At 32.5% G+C, this 13094-nt stretch overlaps 1 protein-coding gene across 2 annotated transcripts in view; it reads right to left on the bottom strand.

Annotated features, from left to right (window-relative positions):
* The window catches only part of LOC128243333 (protein-glutamine gamma-glutamyltransferase K-like), a 240508-nt gene that overhangs the window by 111039 nt on the left and 116375 nt on the right, over positions 1 to 13094 (bottom strand). Inside the window, exon 1 of one of the 2 annotated variants that reach the window (XM_052961034.1) lies at positions 4078 to 4377. The exons of the other annotated variant lie outside the window; for it this stretch is intronic. Within the exon in view, the coding sequence (XP_052816994.1) occupies positions 4078 to 4127 (50 nt within the window). The 5' untranslated portion in view covers positions 4128 to 4377. Of the gene's footprint in view, positions 1 to 4077; positions 4378 to 13094 lie in introns of those variants that run through there. 2 annotated transcript variants of the gene reach the window in all.

The raw sequence follows: 13094 nt of genomic DNA, 5'->3' as shown, positions 1-13094 counted from the left end.
TACTCATCAATCATAAAGATGATGATGAATTTTCACTGTTTATTTGGCACATTTCATATATTTTCATACATCAAACAAACAGATGCCATGCAATACTGATGACATTTTTATAATAAAGAAAATCTTTAAATTTTGAAATCATATTTTGTAACAACAAAATGTGATTCCGCATTAACGAAATCATATACCAGTACCGTTATACCGAAACAAATTGCATTCAACCGATAAAATTGTGTGTTTCATGGGCTACGTTTTTTTCCATTTTCAGTAAAGATTCTCTTTTTGAACGAAACTGTCAGTTGCACAGTTGCAATAAGACGTCCTTTCCCTGTCATTAAAGTATGTCATACTAAGATTGCATACCAGCGACTGTTGTCTACAAATGTAAATTACTCTGTGGTACAGAATTTTACATGCGTTATCGTTATTGGTTAAATATAGAGCCAATTTACAAGCAGAAGACACCCAGATTGTTGCCAGCCAAGACAGGGGAGAAATTTCAATTACTCAAAACACAAGCCCATTATTCATATGCCAATATTGAAATGTCAAAGGACTTATAGACTCTCCTTATCTCAATATAAGACTCTCCTAATCTCAATATAAGACTCTCCTAATCGCAATAAAAGACTCTCCTTATCTCAATATAAGACTCTCCAAATCTCAATATAAGACTCTCCTAATCTCAATATAAGACTCTCCTAATCTCAATATAAGACTCTCCTTATCTCAATATAAGACTCTCCTTATCTCAATATAAGAATCTCCTTATCTCAATATAAGACTCTCCTTATCTCAATATAAGACTCTCCTAATCTCAATATAAGACTCTCCTAATCTCAATATAAGACTCTCCTTATCTCAATATAAGACTCTCCTTATCTCAATATAAGACCCTCCTTATCTCAATATAAGACTCTCCTTATCTCAATATAAGACTCTCCTTATCTCAATATAAGACTCTCCTAATCTCAATATAAGACTCTCCTAATCTCAATATAAGACTCTCCTTATCTCAATATAAGACTCTCCTAATCTCAATATAAGACTCTCCTTATCTCAATATAAGACTCTCCTAATCTCAATATAAGACTCTCCTTATCTCAATATAAGACTCTCCTTATCTCAATATAAGACTCTCCTTATCTCAATATAAGACTCTCCTAATCTCAATATAAGACTCTCCTAATCTCAATATAAGACTCTCCTTATCTCAATATAAGACTCTCCTTATCTCAATATAAGACTCTCCTTATCTCAATATAAGACTCTCCTAATCTCAATATAAGACTCTCCTAATCTCAATATAAGACTCTCCTAATCTCAATATAAGACTCTCCTTATCTCAATATAAGACTCTCCTTATCTCAATATAAGACTCTTCTTATCTCAATATAACAAGGATGTTGCTTACTTCTTACTCCAGACGTATATTTCTTTGCATTCTGGTATTCTAATTGTGAGTAAATTAGTTTAATACTGGCCATTGTGTACAGCATTGTGTGCACCACTCATAATTGGAAACTAAATCAAGTCAAACAAGACGTGTTATATATCTTGTACCTAGAAATCGATCCATGCATGAAAAGAGAGATATGAACTACATGGCTATTGGTAACAACACTTACATTGTGTATTTTCGCATTTGAGAGGCATTTCCGGTGACTGTGACCGGCTGGCACTAACATGTCAGATAAGTCACAAGTTACAACGGGCAACTTCTGATTTCCATTTTTGTATCTAAGTACATTATACTTCAATAAGGAGTACAGGGACAAATCCAGTATTAAAATACACAAGTATAATCACGGTTAAGTGGCCAAACTAATTATGCCAGGAGATACACACGTACAAACACCACAACTGGAATAGATAGGCAGCACCAGAACCAACGACGCAATCATTCAAAGACAGCATTGATACCGTTCTTGGTATCCCACTTCATAACACGCGATTGGATGTAAAATACTACTTTGAATTGTAGTCAGTTTCATGCAGTATACTGCATAAAACAATGTCGTGTATAGCAAAAACACATATACAAACAAATGAATAATACAATAAAAAAGATGAGAACAGTTGTTGTTTCTTTTGTTCATAGTTTGATATTTCTGTTATTTGTCAGCTTAGTATGCTCAGTATGTACTGTTCATAACTTAAATTTTAATCTCTCATATTTAGCAATTGGTGTTTAATACCTGTTTATTCTTCTAGTTGTAGGCTTATTCTAATGCATAAACTTCCATTATGTTTATCATTTATTTGTGCGCGCGCGCGCGTGTGTGTGTGTGTGTGTGTGTGTGTGTGGGCGCGCGCGTGTGCGTGTGTGTGTGTGGATGTATGAGTGTGTGTGTGTTTGCGTGTGTGTGTGCGCGCTTGTGCGTGTGTGGTTGTGCGTGTGCGTGTGTATTTGTGTGCGTCTGTATGTGTGTGTGGATATGAATTGCATTATTAAACATATGCGTCATAAAACATACGTTTATAAATACAGCTGTTTTGCAACACATTGTCGCATTTCTAAAAGATACTGATTTCTTTCATTTTAATCTTTAATCATCCGATTTTGGTTTAAACAATATTTAATTCGATTTAATATTTACAAATATATTAAGTTTTACAAATTTGAGCATAATCAAAATTAACACAGACCAAATACGTAACGTATTGAAACAAAAAACATGTAAATTATGCACAAAACACATCAGTACACAACGTATCATGCGCTTTTTGTTGAAACACGGAATTTTGTGTTTTCTTAGTGAATTTAATAGTTAATTGGATACTTGAAGGTACTTGAAGGTATGCGCCTATATATACATGTGAATTAAAAACCTTGGGTTCGAACATCATTTTTAGTACGGATTATCAATATATAAAAATAGTTCCTTTGATACACAAAACTACATTAGGGCTGTTCATGAATTTCGTAAGGATTCTATTTTATTTAAGCATATTTCATTTCGCAGGATATAAGATAGACTTATAAAATTATTAATGTGAGACATCCTGCTTTTCATATGTCATTAATATGTTATTGGTACACTGACTTTCCATAAAGTGTTGAGTTATCTAATAACACTGGAAAAAAGGTGGATAGAGTCCAAAACTTATACTGAATTTCTTAATACGTTAATTAAGTCAGCTTAGTTATTCAAGAACAGTCCGCATTGAGAAATAATTTATATGTGTTTATACAATCGACTTAAACTTCTTATGAACATGAAATGATAAGAAAATCATCTAGTGGTGTAAGTAAACTTTCAATTCAATATTTTTCTGTTTCAAAATGAACTTAACATTTCTCAGTGTATGATCGTGCCTTTAACTCCGTAGAAATTTAAAATTAATTTAAAGTTACACTCTTATTCAGAATCAACCCATACACATGTATAACAAACATAAATGTTGAGTGATTATTAAAACCTTTAACTTCTTACTAAATAATGCATTAATGGAAAATTTTAATTAATGATTACAATATTGTAACCGTGTATTTATTTAATAGCTGAAAACGCCAAAATATCAAATGACTGGTGAAGGCTGAACAATTTACTGCGGTCTTCTTTATCTCATAAGGTAGAAATAACGTGTTTGCTGCATCATTTTTTCAAAGTAAACACGGTATGCTTCATAAGAGCCATTGTTTTCAACATTTGTTCTTCCTTTTTGGTATATTAAAAATGTATTAATTGTAGTAAATCTTATTTTGAAGTAAGAGCGCATCTTTAAACATTTTTAGTCTGTTGATCGACATTACACATCAAAGAAACAGACTGCCTCTATCAGCGAGTATGCGCAATTTAATGCGTATCACGTGGAACTAACTACTTAGCCGGGCTTAAAACCCTGCAAGCATCTCTGCATTTATGGTTTACATTGACTTCCCTTCAGTCGAAAAAATTAATTTTAGCGTTAAATCACGCTAAAATGATCGGCCCGTTGACAAAGAAACTCTGCAAATTTAAAACCGACTGTTCGAAGCTGTCGTTAAGGCGGTAAAAGAGAGGAATTAGGCATTGACAAAACACTTGTTAAGCTAAGTTACGAACAAAAGTAGGATGAACAAATAATACATACGGTGTAGTGTGATGGTGTCTCCTGTTTCGATCAGGCGTCCTACAAGCCATCTCTCTTGTTGTAAATATTAACAACTTTAAAGCGTTTATAATCCTCCTTTAAAACACATGCGTTCATGTAGAAAATATAATTTGAATTTAAACAAAATTACTTTATTTAAGACATTATTTAAGAAATTTACTTTTAAAATATCCAATGGCGTTGAACGTTTTATTTTGTTTTGTTTAACACTTCATTCATAACAATCCTCAAGCAAAATATGTTTCACCGAAAAGAAAGGTTGCTAAGCTTAATATGAGTATATCGTAAAGCCAATAAACACAAGTCTTATCCTAAACTAACAGTATATCTGACAGTCATAACGTCTTACGCACAGAAAAAGTGATCGATGTGATAGGGAGTAACATGTACGGATTATTGGCATCAATTACTGGAGTTGACAGTAACGAGTGGGGATCGGGTCTGGTTAGCCATCCAGAGGTATTACATTGCGTTATAGGATACTGACATCAGATTAAGAGAGCTGGTCAGATTCAGTGATATATTTGCTAAATTCCTATCAATAGAAGTGGTTGCAAAGGTTCGGTTCATATGTCAATGTGTTAATGCTTTGTGTTCATGAGCACCCATTCCCACCCCAAATATAGCAAACACACCTCTATAAGTGAGTTCTCAAACTCACTTTCAACTCATTCTAACACACAACAGCATTGCATCTTGCATATTATACCCATTGAATATGCTGATAAATTCTTTATTTTGCAACTTATTTAAAAGTACTTGCTCATCAATGAATACCATTTTCTATGTATACTTTATGACCTTAATTAAGTATCACATAACCATTTTCGTTATGAAATATTAATATAAATAATGTTGCAACAACCATAAATAATTACATATTTTCATATTTTTTCAATAATACAAACTTTGCAATAATAAACGAAGTTGCGCCAAGTTTGAAATTAGCTAATTTTTGGGTTGCCGGGGCTTTGGTAATTTTGCAACTTTAATGCTTTAAATTGTTAGCAGGAGTGATTGACCGATATTAGATTCATAGATTATTGTAGGACTTGGATAAATTGTTAAATCACGACGGCCGACTTTTTATGTCTGGGAAACTGATTAAAAATAATAGACTTGTTTGTAGCCATAAATGCCAACTTTACTTTGGATAACGAGCGGAATAATGCAATAAATCTCTCGCAATCTTTGTGTTGTTATGAGCGAAGCGAAAGAAGTTAACATGCCAAACACTGATATCGTCTATACATTGCCAGAGGTATACAAGTAATACAGCATTTAATTTATATTCATTCGGAATAGAAGATATTAAAGGTGCAAATATTTTGAATCATACGTGGTTAAAATGGTTATTCTCGTAAAGGGAGATATATTATTTGTTTTAATTGAATTTCTTTCCTCTGTCTGTATTGTGAAAACTCTTCATAGCAATTTATTTCTATTTTTCATTTTCTTTACAATTTCCTTTTCTCTAGAAAGCACAAAATACAGGAGAATGACATGTATTTTCGATGTTGACTGGAATATATTCATATTGTATGCGATGGACTTGGCCATCAACAGTTAGAAGAAATTAAAGCACGGGGTTGATTTGTTGAACACATATATATACGCAATGCATAAAATGAACTTTTTCACAAAGAATATTTTCAGAATCAATGTATCCCAATTGTAGTCTTGAATAGACATTCTTCCAAGCCAAACAAATTACAACTCTTGCTTGTATGTAAGAAAAACATTTTGATGACTCTTGGCAGTCATATTACGAATGTGCCTTAAACATAACCTCCCATGGGCATGTTTTTTCTACATCGCTTTTTCATTTCCCTAAATTTCATCAATAAGATTTTTAAGTCGGAAACAACGCAACCGCTGTGGAACGTTACAGTTTAGAAAATGCGTATAAAGAAACTTGTTACTCAATGTCAAGCTAATGAGAATCGCAAATAAAACATCACAAATCCATATACAAAACTGATATCCGATTTCAAAGATTAAAGGGACTGCACTCCGTATGATAAAACAGCGAAACAAAAAGATAATTGTCATAAACTGACATAAACTTCGTATCGATGTGTACAATGCATTGGAACTTACTAACTGAAGTACCACATAGTTTACAATTATTTATTTTTTTCGCAGTTTTTTTCGTATTTTTCCATTGAAAAATATTACTAGGTATGTGTACCTAGTAGAATTCATTTCTTATGCGTGATTGGCCAGTCGATTTTATCACGTGATATGACCATGCTAGGTATATAGCTTAAATATTCCAACTGTGTTGAGTAAGCCTTCGCAGCACCGTGGATACAGCACTGGACTGCAATTTTGGCGACACCGGTTCAAACCCAGTTTCCGACTCGATTATGTTTATTACATTTTGGTATGTTTTTTTTACAATAATGATATCAAAGAGTAAAACATTTCAATAAATAATTGTCCTAAGATTCGTTACAGAAAAAAAAAGTTGATGCCAATCTGGTGTACAGTCCCTTTAAAGATCAAAAATCATAACTATAAATGTGACAGAACAAAAGTCCTATCCTTGATCACAGATAAACAATAAAACAGCCGTACACGATGCAATACTGTGGAATAAAAACTAGCAGGATATATACTTTACACAAAATTAAAAATTGTACATACTAATATATTGCAATACATACAATGAACAATGGTTGATGAAATATTAGAGGAAAATACAATTTTTTCGTGCATTAAGTATTCCTCTAAACCATTGATAGCTTCAAATACGTAAAACTACACGTTTTTCAAAACTTAAATTGAAAACCGGCTGCAATATTAGTTGAACATTTATCAATAATGAATACTTCAGTAAACACGATAACGCGCTACTTTTCAATATATTGCAAAACCGCAACTAAATCAAAGTAGTACAGATAGTGTGCGAAGCTTCCTGGTTTTGAAAGAATGAGCAGAAGGTCGTTTACTTACAATTCTAGTTAAAACCAGCTCAAAGCGTGTTTGATGTGCACAAATGGACAATTTATGTGATGAAGACGTGTTCCAACCTTTATGGTAAAACTCTGCACTAATGAACAGAAATGAATTATTAGACATATTTGTCAACACACCATTGGTTGAAATGCTATCAGTCCCTGCATTTTTGAAATTTATGTACTGCTAAAACTAAAACATATCTTGTCTATCAATATCACGAAATCCAACCATCGATCTCAACACGTTTTACCACATAAAGCATATTTCATAATGATAAAACAACTTTCTGTCAATATTTAAAAAAAACATATTCTAGAGCAATAACAATTTGGGTAATTGATAAAAAAAATACTTATTGTTGTAGATTATTTTTTTTAAATTAAAATATTCTATGAGAGAATGCATATTTGAAAAGTAAAATATATGTGAGTTTCAATAGCTTTGTTGTTATGTGATTAAATGAGTTGAGATCGAAAATGAGAAGTATTTTAAGTATTTGTGTGATATGGTTACAGGTGCGTTCAACTTCAATTAACATTCTGCACCCTACAACCTATTGTTTGATATGTGTGGTGTGAGCTATATGATATTGGCGATTTTACTTTGTCACGCTAACATAATGGATTTGTTTCGTAATATTTGTTAGAGGGCATGCTTATTAATGTCAGACGATGAACGAAGGGAAGGTTACAAAATAATTTAGTTGCTTCAATATCAGTTGAAAGCAACACACCAGAAATCAAATCGGGTGTGGAATAAAAGCCAAATGCTTATATTGAGAACAAGACACCTACATAAGGGCGTGTACAGTGTTAGTGTTGGTAAACTAGAAGAACAACATTCATTATTCGTGAAGAAGACATGAAGAAATAAACCTCAATGCAATATTCAGTATTCCTTGCATTCTAAATTTAATTGTACGCACATGACGAAAATTGATTCACTTCTAAATTTTTGGATTTCAGTCTTCATTGTACGGTGCTTCCTTTACCCAAATTGTAAAGTTCAGTGGTTGATACCCTCGTATATATGTAATAACTTAATCCGCACTGTAATGAAAATACTCTAAGCTTTATTGATGCAGGTTGTTGTTTTGACTAATGCATTTTCAAAGCCTTTACACGAACTTCAGAATCACAGTGACTTAGTCATTTGTTTCCTCGCTTCGGCGAGTCTAAATACGACATATTTTGTGGACGTACTCATCAGGACTCTAGTTTTAACACTGCGCTTATGGCGAAATGGGTGGAAATCAAATATTTTAAGAGAAATATCAGTGGCCTTTGGACACTTGTCATATGCCCTGATTCATATTGGTTTGACTCTATGTTCCTGTTTTCGATTAAGGAGTGTGGCAATCGGTCGGATTGATTTAATGGTTTGTACTGTTTAATAGTTCATTCTGTTCTCTAACATGAGGTTTAATGTTAAACGTTGGTTCATTGAGAGTATGCAGCAGTTTTGGGATGTCGAAAAGTATTGGAAGTCCGCGCATAATTCTGTCTGCAGTGGCCAAGAATAGCAGGCATGATTGCAGTTCGGTTAATTTAACCCTCCATATCGTGCAATTTATTTGCAATTAAATAGCACGTGTCAGTCATGTCGGGAATATATTACAGACCACAGACTCATTCAAGAAATGTTAACTTTGTTTCAATGAACCCAAAACCTATCCTGCGCAACTAAAGACACTGTTTGTCTTTCAATTAGGAAAGGAGTTAGTGGGAGTTATGGGAAAATAACTATATCTAGCTCACGAGAACAAATTAAAGATTATCTTGCTCTTTGTAAGCTCTTTTTATAATGGCAATGTTCAAATTAAATTTGCTAATTAATCTTTGTTAGACTTGACTTATTTTGACTGTATCATGCATTTTATCGTACCTGCGAAACTAGCTAGAGCTAGAATAATTTGTTATTATTTCTTAACCCATTCGACAAAATGACAACACAAAAAGCAAAAACACCAATTTATTTGAATTTGCTGTACGTTAAATGCCATCATCACGGACTAGACATTACCAGGGATCTAAGCTGTTTAATAACTGTTTAAACTTTTTTTAGATCTTATTTTCAATGTTGCTTTAAGTGCTTTATCGATTGATAAAGAACTCAGTACCAATAAATACAACATAAATGCTTTTATTAAGTCACTATTATCAATTATACAAACATTTTAACTCGTACAACGCAAGCCATAAATTGAAATATGGACGACGTATAATAAACTATATATTTTTACCATTGGACAATGTCTAAGTTTTTATCAATATTAATTATTATATAATATATAATCATATATTGTTTCCGATAAAAGTATTAATGGTTTGTGCTCATAATCATAGAAAAACAAGCGTCGATAAACAAGTTTGCTTATCTTTTCACAAATGTACTTAATTATATGCATTAAAAATACTCATTTTTCATGTTTCTACCGTGTATTCTAAACTCGATTATTTAGAAACCGAACATTCTATAAGATCTTACAAGTAATCATCACAGTAATGTTGTACATATGTCGTATCCGAATTATTCTTGATGCTACTACTAATGCTACTACTTAAGAGACCAACCGGCAGGTCGACCACTTTCTTTTTAAATATGATAAATGCATATTTACAAACAGACTAACACCACATGTTATACCATATACTTTGTTGTCGAAATTGTCAGGAAAATCACATATGAACATGACGTGAAAAGTCAATAACGGTTTATATCTTAACGGCCTTCCATAAAATTAAGTTCGTTGGGAAGGTGAAATAAGCAATCGGTCTGATTTCATTTCTTTTAGTTTCGAGCTCCAATTTGTTTTTCAATAATCAAAACAATCCTTTCAAACATGTTTTGTTATTTTAACGAGTTGGGCGAGTTTTACGAAGAAATATTTTATCAGTTTTTATCACGTGGTATTTCAAATGTATCCCTTGTTTTTGCTGTTTGATAAGAAGACAGCGGGTGTGAGATACTGCGTCGCGGAGGGTATTTTATTATCGGTTAATAAGAATAAGTTACAGTTTAATACAATAACTGCATCATATCTTTGAACAGCGATTGCATGAGGTACTCTGACTTGTATTCTTTCGTCTGCAGATAGAGTCAGGATCCCTAATCATAGAAGTACTAGGGGTTTACATATTAGTTTATTAGTATTTGTTCTTTTATTAAGTTTCCTCAAGTTAATGCATACTTTGATAAGAATTGCAATTTACATTTTACTGTATTCGGGATTTTTGGATAAGAGTGAGGTTGTGCACACAAACTGGTTTTAACGCCCAGTAAAATTACATTTTACTGACCGTTCCAAGGCGGAACCAAACAATCCTTTATACAACACACCTCGCTTTTTATATAGACTATATATAATGCGTTGTTTGTGGAGTTTTGTGCTGATGTTCAATGTTTCTGGTTCGTGATTGTTTGTTGTTATGTGCAATGTCTTTTGCGTTTACCCTGTGCCATTAAACGAAAAACTTTTATTCTTTATCAGGTGTAATCATATTTCATGGCAAAAATGGCAATAATTGAAAATAATAGGAAAACATATAACTGCACCAACAAATTACAGTGCTATGAAACCATTCACAATCATTTTCCACAATATAAAACAAAAACATGCACTCTGTCAACATAACATTGACAATAAATCAGTCGACAAAAACTACAAATTCGCGACAAAAGCATTAAACATTTAAAAAAGTCAAAGTTAGAGCACATGGCTAGAATTTCTAATCAAGATATTGTTTATAACGCAAAGAAAGATTTCTTTCGAGAATAATCGCCATTTGCAATGCTAACTTTGACTAAGTATAGAATCATTATACAATGGTAATATGCACAGCCGTTAAAAGTCCATATTCCAATCATTCTCAGTGTTTTCATTTGCAAGAAATGTTACACTACAGTAATAATTTTGCTGCTAGATTGCATGTTACCGAGCTAGTTTATTAATATCAGAAGATATGAAAATGAAAAAGTCAACGATATGCGAGTTCATGAAGTTACTGAATAAATACGAAATAAACTAGAAACTAACTGGCGATGATAGGAGATCAAAAACCTAATAGTGTTTATAAAAGTGTTTCCATTACAGCTTCAAACCTGACTAAGAATTGACTAAACATTAACGCGAAATTCTTCACACTAGTTTATTTATATTCACAATTGTTTGGAAAGTGTAGTGTGGGGGAAATCACAAGTTAATGTATTTTAATTTTATGTTAATGTTTGATGTAATTTTCAGCCATACAGAAACTAAGAAAGTAGTCTTTATTTAACCATCTGTACATTTAAACATGATCTTAGTTAATGTTTAGGCTACTGGACTTTATCCTGTAGTTTCCATTGTTTTCGTTTCAAGAAATTCCAAAACACATTTAAAAAGTTATATTAAACGTCTAATCGTCTATTTCATGATAACTTGGAACTTACTTTCTGCCAACATTGCAATGGCTATACAATCAATAAATTATGTTCACCACACAAAGCTTGTTGCTAAACTGTGAATAGTTCTGTCTGCAGACGTCGAGATATAACATGCACAATTCCTTTCCTACTTATAAAAGGTTGTCCCTGTAAGAAATGTTGATAAGCTTTATCTTCGACATATCTATCTATGTCATTGTTATTTATGTGTCAGTCATACAAAGAATTGACTCATGGCCCTTGAATTCTGAAATGCATTAATCCCAAATAAACGAAACCCATGAGCATTTATCTTACCCTATAAAACAGTTAACGCAAACCATAAATCATGTCGGGCGATCGATCGGATCGAAACTCAGATTTTTTTTGTAGGAAAAACTTAAACTTAAAACATATTAACCTCACAGTACAGAACGTCATTATTGGTTAATTTAAACACCACTAAGACAACATATTACACGCACGAAAATTATTACAAACATTTGAAGCAGCTGCTTATGATAAAGGGTGTGTTCCAGTGTCCCTAATAAGTTAAATAAAATACAATCTTACACTGAAGTCATTTCAGTTTTTCCTTTTTTGCTAATTTTTTAACATTTATCCAATTATAGTCATTTTTTCTAAAAACTTTTTTTTTGCATTACCAGACCGCCTGTGGATAGCCCCTTACACGCGATATTAGTCGTTGACGTTGACTGCCATTCTTCGCTGGCTTGTGGGGAATCCAATACTTTTTACTTCTGTTTCCGGTCAAACAGGTGTGTTAGGTTGATTATTTGGAGTTCTTTTACTAATGTTATTTTTCTGCCAATTTTGTAAAACAAAACCAGACAGGTGAAAACATATTAAGTATATGAGATAACATTGAAAACATGTTTGAGCATTTGTCATTTTCCCAAACGATAGCGAAATGGGGAGAATTCAACTTCAACAAAATGTAAAAAGTAGAATTAACACTTCCATAAGAAACATTCAATTTTGTTGATTTCCAAAATATTCTTCATTTATACATTTACAATCTAATTGACAACGGATGAATATTTTGACTATTTCTTGCTGTTTCAAAAATGAGGTACTCAATTTCGATCATATGAAAGTATGGTTGCAAACGAATGGCAAAATTGACAATCGAATATTCCGTAATTCTTTTGAACGAATTTTCGAATAATCGATATTACCAAAATACATATTTTAAAAGTTGTTGTAAACTATTATAATATTCGCTAAATTAATAGCCTGGGCATTTTAGTCCTACTTTGTCGTAACCACTTCGCGCGGCGGACCCTAAATTTCACAAAATGAGCATCTAAAACTTCTAATTTCAGGAAGATAAAAAGTAATACACTATGAACAAAAAATATTTTAATTAATATTCATGTGCCTTCATTATTCGTAAACAACGTGAACTTAGATGGATTTCTGATCAAATACGAGCAGCCTCGTTCTGGCATTGAACTAGTTTACTTCTTAATTGACAAAGGCATTTAAGTTTACCGAAAATAATCGATTTTTTGTTACTTGTCTTATAGCCAGTTATTGTAAAATTACGGGGACTTTTAAAGTACCCGCCGATATGTCTCTAAATGGCATACACTGTATGAGGCGTG

The sequence above is a fragment of the Mya arenaria genome, chromosome 8 (assembly GCF_026914265.1).
Source record: "Mya arenaria isolate MELC-2E11 chromosome 8, ASM2691426v1".
NCBI classification, from domain to species: Eukaryota; Metazoa; Mollusca; class Bivalvia; order Myida; family Myidae; genus Mya; species Mya arenaria.
Note: the sequence above shows the minus strand (reverse complement) of the source record. Positions and strands in the feature narration are given on the sequence as shown.